General features: G+C 38.5%; 1 protein-coding gene across 1 annotated transcript; it reads left to right on the forward strand.

Moving 5' to 3' along the window:
* Nucleotides 1-538: 538 nt before the first annotated feature.
* LOC117613170 (glucan endo-1,3-beta-glucosidase) lies at nucleotides 539-1809 on the forward strand. The gene is made up of 2 exons (XM_034341810.1): nucleotides 539-674; nucleotides 855-1809. Exons 1-2 carry the CDS (start codon nucleotides 617-619, stop codon nucleotides 1532-1534), a joined length of 738 nt encoding a protein of 245 aa, XP_034197701.1. The 5' UTR covers nucleotides 539-616; the 3' UTR covers nucleotides 1535-1809.
* The last annotated feature ends 14919 nt before the right edge of the window (nucleotides 1810-16728 follow it).

Consider the following 16728-nt stretch of genomic DNA (forward strand, 5'->3'; position numbering starts at 1 on the left):
AAACAAATACATAGAATTGAAAAAAAAAAAAATCTACATACAAAAACATATGAATTAATTTGATTTTGTTTGTTTTTTTTTATTAACATAAAGAAGATGCAAACTCAGAACCTCTTAAGTTGAAATCAGTGCCGATCTTGGACAAGGGCAGTCAATTCCACTGTTTTGGGTCCACTGTCTAGGAGGCCAATTTTTTATATTTTTTATATTTTTTATATTTTTATAAATTTTATAAAGAGATATATTATATTTATTATATATTCTTTTAAATTTTTTTTTTTTTTAAAAAAAGTAACATGGTGTCTATCAACTCTTTTAAGCTCTAACTGATTATAAAATTGGAAGTCTTAAGTTTTAAGATTACATGTCATGACATATATCACATTTGAAGATTATATGACATGCGATAAGTTTTTTTAAAAATATATAATATTTTTTTTTTGGGTCAAGCAACTTGATAAGTTAGGTATTCAAATTCCCCCAAAAAGATTCGTAAGACTTGTCATCGCAGCAACCATAAGTCCTGCAAAAGAACAAAAAGTTAGGCCCGCACCAAGCCTATATAACTAAAGCCCGAGCTCATCAAATTCGAAACAAAGCAAACTAAGACATTCCGATGATGAAAACCCTATTAGTAGTCCTCAGCCTCAGCTTAACCATCCTTTCCTTCGGAGGTAAACAAGCTTCTTATTTTCTTTAAGTTTTTCATTTTGGCCAAACGATAGAAATGCTCATTGATCTTTTCTTATAGTCTTAGCTTCTTATTTTCTTTAATTTTAATTTAATATTTGGTCACAATAAGTGTGGTTTGTGATTACTGCATCAAATTACGTGTGGTTTACTTTGCATGGCAGGTGCACATGCAGCGACAATGTCTTTCAAAAACAATTGCCCCTACACGGTCTGGCCAGGAACCCTAACCTCCGATCAACAACCTCAATTATCAACCACAGGGTTCGAGTTAGCATCCCAAGCTAGCTTCAGCCTAGACACTCCGGTGCCATGGAACGGCCGCTTCTGGGCCCGAACTGGATGCTCAACGGACGCCTCTGGAAAGTTCGTCTGTGCCACCGCAGACTGTGCCTCTGGTCAAGTCACGTGCAACGGTGCCGGTGCCATTCCGCCTGCAACTTTAGCGGAATTCAATATTCCAGCAGGCGGAGGACAAGATTTCTACGACGTTAGTCTTGTTGATGGCTTCAACTTGCCCATGTCTGTGACTCCACAAGGCGGTACCGGCGACTGCAAGATGGCTAGTTGCCCGGCGAACGTGAACGCAGTTTGTCCGAGTGAGCTGCAAAAGACAGGGTCCGATGGGAGCGTGGTTGCCTGCTTGAGCGCATGTGTTAAATTCGGTGAGCCGCAGTACTGTTGCACTCCGCCTCAAAACACTCCAGAGACATGCCCACCGACAAATTACTCTCAGATATTCAGTCAAGCATGCCCCAACGCTTACAGCTTCGCTTATGATGACAACAAGGGTACATTTACATGCAATGGTGGACCTAACTACGCCATTACTTTCTGCCCATGACGAGCATACATATATATGAACTATAGAAAGGACAAGATCTTTAATAAAGATAGGACTCTCATGCAATGTGTCGATAATTTGTCCGGCTCTATATTAAACGTTTGATCTTTAATAAAGGTTAGACTCTCCACATGTAATTGGTAACGTGTCGATTATTATAGTCTGGCTATGTATCAAGCATCTGATCTTCAATAAAGATAGAATTGTCTACATGTAATTGATAATGTGTCGATATTATTATCGTCAATAATAAACATATTGATATGTTAACGATATACTTTTACCAACTTCAATAAAATATATATGTGAATATCGATAGTTCGGTATTTAATTAAAGATAGAATTAATGTCATGCCCAAAGAATTTTTGGAAAATATATTGCACATAGAATTTGTATCAAATATATATTACCCCTCTTTCATTATGTTACAATAACAGAAAATTATGAATGATTTTATGTGAACAAATGGTGTCCAGATGATGCAATGAGGTTCAGTAGCAAATGGTAAGTACAATAATATGTCAAAATGGATAAAAGCATCAACTTCAAATAAATCTACATTTTAAATCGCATGTCATGTCATGTAATCTTCAAATGTGATTCAAAAATTTGATCTCCGTAAACTTATTGAGAATAAATTGCAATTAATGTTGGAAAAATTGACTCACCTAAGGATAATAGGCTTGGGCAAGCGACTGGTCGCCGAACTTCAAGCGACCGGTCGCAGATGAATCTGCCTAAAAGCGACCGGTCGCCAGGCATCAAGCGACCAATCACTGGAGACTCTGCCAAAATGCAACCAGTTGAACTGTCTAGGCCACCGGTCGCTCCAGTAGTGTTGTTTTGGTTTTCCACGTGTTTTGAAGTCCTCCTTTCATGTGCTATTGCTTTCCACTTCATTGCAAGGACGTTTTGGGTCACTTCTGAGTTCAATGAAGGTTGGCAAGCTGCTGGAAAGCTGAGATAGCATTTATGGTATGTTGTTGACTTGTTTCAATGAGTACCTACTCTTTGGCTCTAGAAAGGGTGGCTGATGTGAAGGCATAGGATGGCTGGTGGGCAGGCATTAATGATTTGCCTAAGCTATGGTTTATGATGGGTGACTAAAGCCATAAATTGTTAATGTATGTATTTTGAGTTTTTCTTTTGGCTTCTCTTGATTTGTAATAAAATTTTTATTGTTATTTATCAAGCTCAAGTTTAGATTGAGAATAACTTCTCTAGGTGTTCTTAACTAACAACAATCCTATGGAGGTTCAAGCAAATTGACAAAGGTAAATTATGCATTGCATAACATTGCATTAAACTGTTTTCATAAAATGATGACTAGTCATCTGTTTCTTGTATGACTAGTCATCCTTGCTCTGTAGGATTTCCAGCTGCATAACCAACTTTTTTGTCCTATTCTCTTTTCTCTCTCTACTGCCATGTCTGATTCTGACCTAAGGGAATTTTTGTCTGTAAAGGCTAAGGAATTCCTCTTTGGGCAGTCATCTCTTTTGGGTGGAAGTTTTGGAAAGTTTGGCTTGCCATCTTTCGCTTCGTCTTCCTCAAGAGAGAACCATCTTATTTTCATCTATGAGTTTTTCCAAATTGATTTCTTTTTGAAAAACTGCATTTGAAATACTAATCTGCATCTAGCTACTTAAAACACTCTTTCATTTATATCTAGGTCAGATTCAAGATTGATTTCTTCAAGAGTATGGTTTCTTGAAGAAATCGGTCATTCTTATTTGAATCCAAATTTTGGTTTCTGTTTTAGTTAGAGCTTGCAAGCTAGTGCCATGGGATGAACAAGCTGGAGAAGGAGCTGCCATTGCCATGAAGAACTGAGCTTCAAGCTTTGCTAAGTTGGAGAAGAAGATTGCACAAAGGAGGTATAGCTCATCTTCCTAAATAGATCTAGGTTTTGCTTGAGCTTGCTTGTGTTCCTTTGTAAGAATCTTTTTCTACTTAGTGGATTGCATGGTCGGTTGATGACCCCCAGTTTTTCCCAATGGTGGGTTTCTGGGTGAACAATTTCTGTTTGCATCTCTGTAATTTTTCTGGGTTTGTGTTCTTGGTGGTTGACTAGTCATCGTATGAATTCTGGGTTTGTGTTCTTGGTGGTTGACTAGTCATCGTATGAATTCTGGGTTTGTGTTCTTAGTGGTTGACTAGTCATCATATGAATTCTGGGTTTGTGTTCTTAGTGGTTGACTAGTCATCGTATGAATTCTGGGTTTGTGTTCTTAGTGGTTGACTAGTCATCGTGTGAATTCTGGGTTTGTATCCTTGTAGTTGACTAGTCATCATTATTTGCTGTTTGGTGTTTGCTTGATTATATTGTCTTCACACACTTTCACCATAGTTGTTGCTAGCACAGGGGATGCCTAGATTGATGGGTCCTTCTGAGTGCCTAGGTTGTCACTAGTAATTCTCTAGGCTTGCAGGTACATCTTGGTATGCTCTGTGTATGTTATTATTTGGTATAATTCATATCTGACAGTTGACTAGTCATAAGAGTATTTGGTCAAGGTCTAGAGTGTGTGAAGTTTGTTGCGTTCTTGGTTGAATATCTTTTAAATTTACCCCTCGTCACCTAAGTACCAATTTCAATTGGTATCAGAGCACCAGCTCTTAACATAAATAGAGAGATCCTTTGGGTGCTAGTTGGTATTAGGTGTGCAAACATAAAAATGGATCAAATTGCTCCTTGCATTCATGATGAGCTTGCCTTGTTTGTTAAGAATTATAGAAGGGTTGTCAAAGATAAAACCAAAGTCACTAGGAATTGTCAGAATCTTCCTAGTTCGTCTACATGTGTGTCTCAAGACAATGTTTTTAAGGAGATGAATGTTTTGGACTCTTATGGCTTTAGGGAGGACAAAAGTTTGAAAGGTCTTGTAAAGTGCTATCTATGTGGTGGTGCTGGTCACATTGATGTGGAATGTGCAAATAACCACAAGACAAAGTTTAATGGGAGAGAAGAGTCAATTAGTGCACAATGGAGTGATAATGGTAGTGATGATTCCAATAACTATATCACTTCATCTTATGAAGAGGCAAATAATTTTGCCCTTGTTGGTTCTGTTCATAACTCTAGCCTTGCTAAAGTTCATGTAGTTAAGGAAGAAAATCTGATTCAGGAAATGAATCTGTGTCTGGAGATGATAGGCATGATGACCAGTCATACAGGGAACATGATGACCAGTCACACAAGGAACAGGATGACCAGTCATACTTGGGTATGTGTGAAAAGTATGATGTCCTTTTTACTGAAACTTTCAAGCTTAAGGGAAGAAATCTCTTACTGAAGGGAAGGTAAAGAACCTGGAAATTCTTAATTGCACTTTTAAAGAGGCAAATAATGAATTGAGTGAAAATCTATCATGATGGTCAGTTTGCTTTTCCTGATGAACAACTCCCTTGCTCCCTACTTATCTCTTGAAAACGTGGCATGCTTATCCCTTGGAAAGGCAACCTTCTGTTTGGGCCTAAATTGGCACGCCCCGCCCAAAATTGAAAAGCCCATGTTAAAATTTTGGCAGCCACCAAAGTTTATCTTGAGTTTGGGCCAATTCTCGGCACGTCCAGCTTGTCTTTTCAAAAGGGCCAGAAAACATAAACATTTGGGCTTTTTATCTACAAGGATTAAAAGGAACTAACACTGCCTTTTTCACACCATTTGATCTCTCTACCCCAGAAAAAGACAAGTCAGCAAATCTTTTCTCAAAAAACCTATATGACTACCTGACTTTGAAAAGTCAAAATTTTCAACTATCACTAGAGAGTTGGCAGGGAGTTAATGAAGGCAAGTATGTAACACCCCAACTCCAAATTTAACCCATTATTTAAATTATTTAATTGGAATTACAAATTTACCCTTGAGGTAGGAGTAATTTGGTCATTTTCTTACCCAAAAAGAGTTTGAGGTAGTGACTGGTATTTATGGGTAGGTCGTACTGAGATGAGTCCGTAGACACGTGGTGGGCTCGAATCGGAGTTGTAACGAGAGAGATATGGTCAAAAGAAACTTAGTAGCACAATCGTAATTATTTTGAAATGGAATTTTTATAAAAATCAGATTTTTCTCTCTGTCTCTCTATCTCTCTCTCCCCCGCGTGGTCTCTCTCTCTCTCTCTCTCTCTCTCTCTCTCTCTCTCTCTCTCTCTCTCATCTTTCTCCCGCACGCAGCGGCAGTTGGCCACATTTTGGCTAGCCGTTCTCTCCTCCGGCCACCGATGACAACGGGACCGGTACCAAAATGACCGGGGCGTCGTCCTCTTCCAAATCCAGCAAGGTCTCGCCGCCAGCCCCCACGGTTTAGCCAAAAAATGGAGAAGAAGCGGCCGGTGTCGTCCAAACTTCTCCATCGTCGATCTCCCTCCTCCGACAAGTAAGGTATGGTTTCTCACCTACTTTTCATGCTCTAGTTGCCTGTCGGGTAGGATTGGATCGATTCTTAGCGTAGGTAATTCGATTTACGAATTGAAATTCGATCAGTTTTAGGAGTGCAATTCCGGCCACCTTCGGTCAGTTTTTGGGGTAGGTCCAAGAGCAAAAGTGGCTCCAAATAGGGTGTTATACCTGGGTTAGGAGTTTGGAGCCATGGTTTTGAGATTTTCTGGCGATGCGTAATCGCTTTGGGCACCCAGCGCTGCCGGAGCGTGGGGCGGCCCGTGGGCGAGGGTGGTGAAGTTGCACTGTGTCTCGATGAGATGCTTAGGTTGTCACGAGTGTGTAGGATTACGCGGATCTCAATTCGGACGTCGTTTGACTATCGAACGGATATCGCGTATTGCGCATTATCCAGGTTCGATAAGTTTGGACCGTTGGATGGTCTTGAATTTAATATATGTTAATCTAGGTATTTCTAGGATCGTGTAGGAATTCACGGATCTTGAATTGGAGCCCCGGATGTTCCGATTTAATAGTTTAAAGTTTATTTTTTTATAATAACCGTCAGATTGTGCAATCGTGAGCTATCGGACGGTCCGATCTAGACCAAACTTGCAGGACGAGTGTCCTATAACTTGTAGAACCCATAGGAACTTTTGGATCAGACTTTGGAGGTCGTGGGCTCCGTGGGCCCATTTGACTAGGGTTGGGGTAGTTTGACCCTTGGTTGACCGTAAGTATTCCGGAGTAGTCTCACCTTCCCAGGGGATTTAAATGACCGTAGAGATAGGTCTTGAATGTTAGATGAGTTATGTTGATTATGTGGGACAGGATATTAATTTATTATTTTAAATTGGGGAATTATCAGATGCGAGACTGTTGTTGAGGTTTACACAATATTAGAAATCAATATATATATTTCTATATGGTTGTAAAGGTATAAAAAGAGTCTAGAATGTCAGTTTGAAGTGCTATACATACTACCTTAGGCACCTCCCCAGATTTTGGTTACACTACAAGTACCACCCTGTGAAAGTTAGGTCCCACGTGGCGCAGGTTATCCGGCATGCAAACAGGCCCCATACGTGGCGTTGGTTGTACCGACGTATGGGGAGATATTGTGACAATATGTTGAGGTCGCATGTGGCATAGGTTATCTGGCGTGTCGATAGACCCCATACGTGGCATTGGTTGTACCGACGTATGGGGACATATTGTAACATGATGTTGAGGTCTCGCGTAGCGTAGGTTATCCGGTGTTGAGAAAGTCCCCATACGTGGCGTTAGTTGTACCGGCGTATGTAGAGATATTGTGATATTATGTTGAGGTTACACGTGGCGTAGGTTATCCGGCGTGTTGACAGACCCCATATGTGGCGTTGGTTGTACCAGCGTATGGGGAGATATGTGATAGTATGTTGAGGTCGCACGTGGCGTAGGTTATTCGGCTTGTTGACAGGCCCCATATGTGGCGTTGGTAGTACCGGCGTATGGGGAGATTATGTGATAATATGGTGAGGTCGCACGTGGCGTAGGTTATCCGGCATGTTGACAGGCCTCATACGTGGCGTTGGTATTACCGGCATATGGGGAATAATGTGAAATACAGAGAAATGAATAAAGGTATTGCCTATGTGTGGAATTGGGTTTTATGAAAGAACTACGTGTGGCATGATCCCTCAGGAAGGGTACATAGGCAGCCTAAGGTTATTAAGTGCAGCCGCAGACATAGATGTTATTGTGTTAGGAGGTTAAAACCTCGTATGTTGGATTTGGAAAAGATAGATGATGTATGTTGTAGTTAGTATTCATAATTCATATTTGAATCTATTGTTTACCTTGTTTAAGGTATGAATTGATTTGATAGTGTACTTGGTAGTTTGTTGAGAATTATTGGAAGGCCGAAGGCCGTTTATGTGAATTGCATGAAATTGTGCGTGCTGCCTGTTGGGATATTAAATGTGTTTTTGTGCAGGTTGAAATTTTGGGGAAATGTTCAATTTACAGGGGAGACTCTGCCGAAATTTCGGTAGAAAGTCTCGTGCCCTTATTCCTTTTGGGAAAAAAGATATAGTTTTAAAAGTGGGCTCGACATCGGGGTGATGTCGGAAATTTCCATAGGATTCGTCTCGGGTTTTGGGAAATTCGGGGCGAGTCCTGTCAAAGTATAAAAAGAAGACGTCTCTGAATCTTTTTTCAGCCAATATTTTTAGCCAAAAGATCAAAATTCTTATACAGAAAAATTCTGCACCAGAGCAGGTGTCATTTCCAAGGAATAAGCTGACTACATTTTCTAAAGAGATAAGTAGGGAGCAGAGAGTTGTTCATTAAGAAAATCAAACTAACCATCATGGTAGGGGCAAAAGCATAATTTTTGAAAACTGGATTTTAAAATCAGAAATCTCTCTTCTCTCTCCTCCGTGCGTCTTCTTCTCTCTCTCTCTCCCCGACATTTTCTTCCTCTCTCTGTTTGAAACTTCGGCCACCATCCACTGCCAGCCATGAGACCGGTGCCAAAACGACTGGCCTGGTCCCGCCTTCGAACCCCAACCTTCCTCCGTCGATAGCCATCGTCTCAGCCACAGAAAAACCACGAAAACAGGCCGGTTTTCGCACGAAATTTCAATCGGTCGTTCTCCGTCCTCCACCGCCATTTCCCGTGATCAAGGTATGGAATCTCATCTACTCTTCAAGCTCTAGCTGCCTGTGGGGTAGGAATTGGTTGATTTGACATGTAGGAAAACGATTTTGGAACTTGGTTTTGGCCCCATTTTTTGGTTGAAATTCCGGCCACTTTCGGCCATTTTTCGGGGTAGGTCCAAGAACAAAAGTGGCTTCAATCGATGTCCTGAACCTAGGGTAGGAGCCTTGGGCCGTAATTTTGAGATTTTTTGGTGAGTGATATCGCTATGGGCACCCGCGCACTGCCAGCACGTGTGGTGGTGCGTGGGCAAAGCGGTGACGCCCCATTTCATCCTTATGTGATCCTTGTGTTGTCATGGGCATGTAGGTGTGCTCGGATTCCAATTCAGATGTCATTTGAGTCTCGAACGGGTTTTGCCTATTGCGCGTTATCCGGGTTTGATAGGTTCAAACTGTTGGATCGTCTTGAATTTAATAGATGTTGATATAGGTATTCCTAGGATCGTATAGGATTTCGCTGATCGTGAATCAGAGTCCCGGATTCTCCGATTTAATAATTCAAAGTTTAATTAAATTATAACCGTGTGATCCAACGATTGTGATCAATTCGACTGTCCAATTCGAACCAAACTTGCAGAACATCATTATTAAAATATGTGGAACCTCTATGAACTCTCGGATCGATAAATGGAGGTCGTGAACCCCACGGGGTCTCGGGTTGAGCAATATGGAAGTTTATCCCTTAGCGAATCTCAGGTCTTTTTAGACAATTCTAACTGTCCAAAATGTTTAAGTGGGCATAGGAATAATCTGAAATTGGGTACATGCACTTTTAGAAGCCTGGGGTCAGGGTTTTGGAATTAAATGATTATGTTGAGTATTTATATTAATTAAATATTTATTATGGCATAAATAGTTACTCGGGCACTAGTTGACCCGCAGGAGGGACCCTCGAAAGGTCCAGCTAACTCGGACGCGACGCTCAGTGAGAGGACTTTTGTTTTCTAAATGATTTTATGCAAATGAATTTCATTGTTTGATCTTGAATAAGTTATTATTTGTTTATGGCTTTCCAAGCATGATTGGTTGATTTTGAATATTTTTGTTATATTCTGTTTATATGTAAGTTGAGCATGACTTGGAAAGTAGGAAATGAGGTGATTACCAGATTGACTGATTTGATGGGAAGTAAAATTGTAGTTTCCAAGAATGGCAACAGGATTCAAGAATAGAATGAGGAATAGTTTTATAATCATTTTTATAATCTGTAATCTTTTTTTTTTTTCGAGAATATAAATGTATTTTAAAAACCACCTTATGTACCCAAGGTTGCCTTGGAATAAAAGTTGCCTCAAAATAAATGTTGCCTTTGGAATAAAATTGTTGCCTTCGATATAGTCAGCGCGCTTGACATCTGCCTCACGAGTTTCAAGGATGCCCGGACCGTGGGAGTGAGGAATGCGGATTAGGTTGACTAAAGGTCTCCTAAATCCTGCTAGGATTGCGGCTCGAGTCGACCTTGTATTACCGATACCTGCTAGGACGTGTTATGAGGAATTGATGGAAAATAAAGGAATTGACGGATATAAATGGGTACACCTAGGTGGGAGGAAATTATTATTTTTCAATGGTTTCAATTGTTTTCATGATTTGATTGGATGCATGATCGATAATATATATATACACATGTTGATTTCAATACGAATATAGAACATTGAGATAATAGAGTTTTCTAACTGTTTTTACAGAGGGATTAGTATGTTCGTATGCTATTTCTAAACTTTTATTTTTTCTCCACTCACATGTTTTTCAATGTTTTGCGCCCCCAAGTAATAGTCGTGTACCAGAATGTCACCATAGGGCTGTCACTTCTTCTCATCCATCCATTCCGCTACGTAGGATCTCTTTGTTATCATATTATGCCTTTGCAAATTCTAAACTAGCAGCTCTGATATTGCCCTAGGTTTCCTGTATGGCCTAAAGCCATTTAGTTTAGTTGAATTGTTTAGATGTAAATAATAGGCATGCTGGCAGTTGGGTTATTTATTTATTTATGCTTTTGACAGGTTGAAATGTTGGGAAATGATCAAATTACAGGAGAGGTTCTGTCAAATTTTCAGTAGAAGTCGAACTTGTAATAAACCTGAATTTTAACTAGAAGGGCAATTTAGTCATTGTGCTCGGCACCTGCTAAGTATCAGACACGCACAGGGTTCAGCTCGGATTCTAAAGTGAAATTTGGGTCGGGTCCTGTCAGGTACTACAGTGCAGTTCCAGCTCAGTAATCATCAAATTCAGCCACTTCTACCCCTTTCAGATTGAAGAGGCTCCAACCCCACTCAAAATGCCTTCCAGGGCTTGAGATAGCCAAACTCGAACGTTGGTATCGATTTACAGCTGAAACTTGACAGTTGAAAGTGTTGATGGTCCAATCCAGCACAGATATACCCAGTCCAGTCTGGATCAAAAGCAGCTATCCAGGCCGAAATTGAAGTCCAATGCTTTTTTTTTTTTTTTTTTTTCCAGAGTTGGTCTTTCCTTTTTTGAGCTTTGTAAAAGCAATTTTACCTAAAATAGTTCACTTTCTTATCATTTATTCTGGCCAGAACTACCAGTTTTTGTACTATGAAAAATTATGAAGTCCTCACCTGTCTGAGGCAAGAAAAAAACTTACTTGGGAGATATTCCTCACCCAAATTCACAATTGTTTGTTTAGAAATCAATAACTTGGGGTGCATGTTATCTATTTTTAAGAAGTCTTCTAGGGTTTTCATTGCTAGCAGTGGCATGCTCATGCACAAAAGAAAGTTGACTAGTTGACCACCAATGATTTTCAAGCCAATCGAGAACTTTCCCCTACCATCACAGGATCAAAATCAAAATAGGTGAACACATTCCCTGGTGCAGAGCTTTCCTATGTGTAAAAAAAGACATTTGATCTTCTTTCTTTGGCTGCATAAATGGAGAAGTCCTTCAGTAAGACCTGCCTTCCTTAACTCCCTATCAACTCCTTTGTGATAATTGAAAATTTTGACTTTTCAAAGTCAGGAAGTCACGTGGGTCTTTTTGAGAAAACATTTTTTAGTGAGAAAAAGATTTGCTAACTTGCTTTTTTTTGGAGTTGAGATCAAGTGGTGAGAATTTTTCAGAAGAGCATTCGGTAGGCACCACACCGGTGTCCGAAGCTTGACGGCTGCTTCTTCCACTTTGTCGTCTGCAGGTTCTTCCCTTTCCGAAGGTCCTGACCTTCCCCCTTGCTGAAGACACACCACATTACTCAAAGTTGGCCCTCTCCGAAAAAGAGCATCAACACCTATAGTTGCACATTTAGACTTCAGTGGCATATCCTGTGATGTAAATTCTACCTTTGTTTGTTCGTGGCAACTTCTTCTCCTAGAGTGGCACTTTCTACATTGGCGAAGGATGTGAATGTTGATCTTTCATAAAAAAACGATTTGACAGAAAACAAGAAATAGACGAATACATAGAATTGAAAAAAAAAATAAATATTCAAACAAAAACAAATGAAGTAATTTTATTGTATTTGTTTTTTTATTAACAGAAGGAAGGATGCAAACTAAGAACCTCTCTTAAGTTGAAATTAGTATCGGCCCTGAACAGGGGCAGTCAATGCAACTACTCTGAGTCCACTGTCCAAGGGGGTCCAAATTTTTTAAAATTTTAATTTTATAAAGAGGTATATTATATTTATTATATATTCTTTTAATATTTTTAAAAAAAAGTAACATGGGCTGTTTTTCAACTCTTTTAAGCTCTAATTGATTGCAAATTTGGAAGTTTTAAGTTTGTTGTTGTGGAGGGGGATTTCTCAAATTTCAAGTTATGTTGTTCTTTATTTATTATTTGAAGTATTAAAATTTCATTGGATTTCCTTCTACTGTTTCTGATTTCAAGTAGCAATGATTCCTTAAAAAACAACAATTTGAAAGTCAAAAAAGAAAAAGAAATGATTGAATTGTTACAAATATTTATCTTGTTTATGCATTAGATTTCAATGTATCAAGCGTAACCTCTTATTTTAGATTTTTATATATTGATGTTTGAATTTATATAATTTATATATTTATCTTAAATGTTAAATTTTTAGTTAATTCGAATAAGTTAAATCTTGATTGAAAAATGGATTGAGTCTGGCAAGGCTTTCGACTAAACTGATCATCATAGGATAAATGTTCAAATGGTTTACGGCAAAGGCATTGTTTTGGGCTGGATTGGCTCCACATTGGTTATGGCCTACAATTGGGTCGAATAGAGAGGAAATTTAGTTTTTTTCACAAGAGGTGCGTGATACTCTTTTTTCTTGACCGGATTTTCCTCCACAGGGGGTTTTCATGGCAAGGTTTTAAAAAGGCTACCTGAGATGCATCTCCTTTCTCCATATTTTTCGGGTGTCCTTTTGTATCTCATATTGACTGTTACTTAAAGTAATAAAGATTTTTCGTTTGATAAAAATAAAATTCAACTCATATAAATGTTGATAATTATATTCAAGATTAGTTCGATATCCAGTTATAGCTAGCCGATGAAATTAAAGTATTGTGTAAATATGTTGTCGTTTGTAAAAAAGAAATATAAAAAAAATCATGTTAAGCCTTGAACATATCCGTCACAATAATCAATTTTGTCGGAATGGAGATAGACCTAGTAGATGGACATATTGGTATCCTTAATTTAAGAAGAAAAAAAAATGTAATAGTAGATAAATTGATATATATGGAGCCAAAGTAATTGAAGGTAGTTGCAGCCAATTAATTTAGCCAAACGACGACTTCCAAATTTCATGATGCTGGTCTGTAGAAAATTGAGATTCATTAAAGATTACTTGAATGTCTTGGAGTCTGCGAAGATAGAAAGACCAAAGAGACTTGGATCTGCACCACTTATCTTTGAGGAAGAGAAGTCCAGTAAGAAGTTTACATACTTATGCAAGATGACCAATAAAATATCATCTAGGATATGTATAAATGTTATTTATTTATTTATTATTTTTTTTATAAGTGATATTAATGGCAATTTTTTTCTTCACGCCTTGTGGAAAAGAAAATGTGTCCCCGGGTATTGAAAATTCTAGCTCTGCTTGTTCGTGGTAATTTTGGGGCATTTAATAAAACACATTTCAATGGCCTTATAGTTCAGTACAGTTGCACATTTAGACTTTAGTGGCATATCCTGTGCTGTAAATTCTACCTCTATTTGTTCATGGCAGCTTCTTCTTGGGTTGTCCTCGGCCAACTACTAAAACGAAGGACATATATCTTCGTAGAAAAAATAAATTTGGGAGTTTTTAAGTAATAACTTGGTTTTGTTTGTTTTTTATTAACAGAAAGAAAGATGCGAACTCGTAAATCTCTTTAGTTGAAATATACTACTTTGGAATGTAGAAGTATAAGGCATTTAAGTGATTTATTTAGTTCTTTTGATCTGAGTTAGGGCACTTAATTATGATTAAGTAGTTTTTTTTGTTTAAATAGTATTTGGCTGAACTCAATTGGGGACCAAGGCCTTTCCAGACTCCCCGCATAGTCGACTCTGGCTTCACCGTCTATCCATACAGATGTGAGCAGAATCTGGACAGGCTTTCGTCTAAAAAATGATCATCATAGGATAAATGTTCAAATCGTTACTTTTGAAGTTTTATATCATTGAATTAATGATGAGTGGGTCATTAACTTTTGAAGTTTTAGGCCATGTGCAGCGGTAGGACCTGGCACAGGCAAAAGGCAAAAATGAGCCCGAGTCCACCTCCAGCGCGACGAAACTAGCCCGAGCAAGCTGCGAGTCCCACGAGCCCGGGCAGGCCCAAGGGCAAAATTCGACTGGGCTCGAGCCCGAGTTGGTGCTGACGTTGGTGCTGACGTCACGACGACGTCAGCGCACTTCAGTCAAATTACACGCGCCAACGATAAAAAAATTTGAATTTACGGCGCTGACGTCGTCGTGACTTCAGCACCAACGGTTACATGCCACGTGTCGGCTCCGGGTGGCTCCGATTGAATTTTTTTCAGAAATCCTACGGTTCTCATTTTTTTGGCCAAAAAAATTTAAAAAAAATCCTAAAAAATCAGAAAAAATTCGAAAAAATTCTGAAATTTTTTTTTAAAAAATACCAAAAATGTATGTATTTTTTCCCTATAAATACCTAACCATTTTATCTACTTTCAACACCAAATCTTCATACAATTTCTTCTCCATACAATATTTTCTACTCTCCACTCACATAATTCATTTTCCACACCAAATCTCAATACAAACTCATCTCCTTCCAATATTTTTTACTCTCTACTCATATTTTCCACTTTCCACACCAATTCCATATAAACTCTTCTCCTTCCAATATTTTTTACTATCCACTCACATTTTTGTACTACTTTCCATTTGTAGAAAATAAACAAATGGCATCTTCTGTTGAAATCGGAGGCTCGTGGTCAACCCAGGAAGATATTGCATTGTGCGAGTCTTGGGTGAGCGTTAGTCATGACCCTATCACGGGCAATGAGATGAAGTTCCATCATATGTGGAGCAAAATTCATGGAGAATTTTGTCAAAGATCGGGTTCCATTCGGACCGAAATGGCTTTGTCTAGTAGATGGAAAATTCTAAACAAAGAGTTAGGGAAATGGAGAAATGCATTGACAAAAGCAAAGGAGAACATTCGGAGCGGTGCGAATCTTTCCGATGAGGTAAAATATTTTTAATTGCCATTTTAATCAATTTAATGTAACTTTTTTTTTATTGCATATTCTATTTTTTTTTTGTTGCACAATGTTTATTTTATTTTTGCATTTCCTAATTGGCTTTATTTATTTACATAATCAATTTTATTCTTGCATTTCAAAATAGTTTATAATTTCATGCATAATCTTTATTTTTATTTTTGCATTTTCAATATTTCTATATTTATTTACATAATCAATTTTATTCTTGCATTTCACAATAGTTTATAATTTCTTGCATTGTATATTTTTTTTAATGCACTTCCAATTATTTATTTTGAATAGATCATACAAGCACAAATGTGGTTCGGTGCCACGGGGGTAGGGAAAAAAAGTTTTGTGCATTTCCAATGTTGGGAAATTGTGAAAGATTGTTCCAGATTCAAAATTATTCCTACCGCCCCCCCGGTTGTGTTGCATGAGACGCCGCTCCACGAATCGCCATCAACCGATTCGCCATTAGACTCCCCAATGGAAACGAAGTCACCACTCCCACGTCCGCCGAGACCTATTGGGAGAAAGGCGGCAAAGGCCAAGAGAGGGGCCACTTCAAACATTGATTGTGTTCAAATATTCGAGCAAATAGCTAAGAACAACTCTCTAAGATTGGAGAGAGACTTGAGGAGAGATGAAGCGGACAAGGCACGATTGGAAGCCTTTGCAATTGAAAAGCAACATGCAAAAGAAAAAGACGATGATGAAAGAGAGATGAAAATCATGGCCATGGATACGAGCCATATGTCTCCTGAAACAAAGGCCTATTGGAAGCATAAACGAAGGGATGTGATGAGAAGAAAACTTTTCCATGACGACGGTCCTAGCAATACGGATTGGCTAAATGATGAAAACCATTAGATTGTATTGTTGTATTTTTTTTATAATTGTTGTATTTTTTTTTAAATTGTTGTATTATCCTTTAATTTGTTGTATTGTTTCTTTTTTATTCAATCAAAAAAGCATTCTATAATTGGACTACTTATTAAAAACATTTGAGCATTCCTCACAAAGATTAATTAAAAACAACCCTTCATTTATTGCAAACAACACACAAAACAAACCATACATAAAAGCATAATAATAAAAAAGACCTCGCAATAATTCCACAAAACATAACACAAAAAAACAAAGCATAATTAAAAACAAAGCATAATTCCAAACAAAGCACGAATCTAGCCTTCATCCATTGTGATTGCCTTTCATCTGCCACAAGTGCTCGATCAAGTCAACTTGACGTCTTTCGTGAACATATGAAGATTGCATTTCTTGATAACGATCAATCATGGGGTTGTTGAATCGACCATCGTGAAGTAACGGTTTGGGCTCCAATGGTAGTCCATTTGGTCCTATCGGCCTTTCATATATTCTTGTCAACGCCGTGTTCATAGGATCGGGTTCAAACACCTCTGGAGCATCGTAGTCATACTCATCCTCCACAA

The sequence above is a fragment of the Prunus dulcis genome, unplaced genomic scaffold, assembly GCF_902201215.1.
Source record: "Prunus dulcis unplaced genomic scaffold, ALMONDv2, whole genome shotgun sequence".
NCBI lineage: Eukaryota > Viridiplantae > Streptophyta > Magnoliopsida > Rosales > Rosaceae > Prunus > Prunus dulcis.

Bases quoted from the DNA above. Each gene is read 5' to 3' on its own strand.
- LOC117613170 (XM_034341810.1), top strand. From the start codon at position 617: ATGATGAAAACCCTATTAGTAGTCCTCAGCCTCAGCTTAACCATCCTT. The intron at 675-854 runs GTAAACAAGCTT...TTTGCATGGCAG, and splicing joins AACCATCCTTTCCTTCGGAG to GTGCACATGCAGCGACAATG.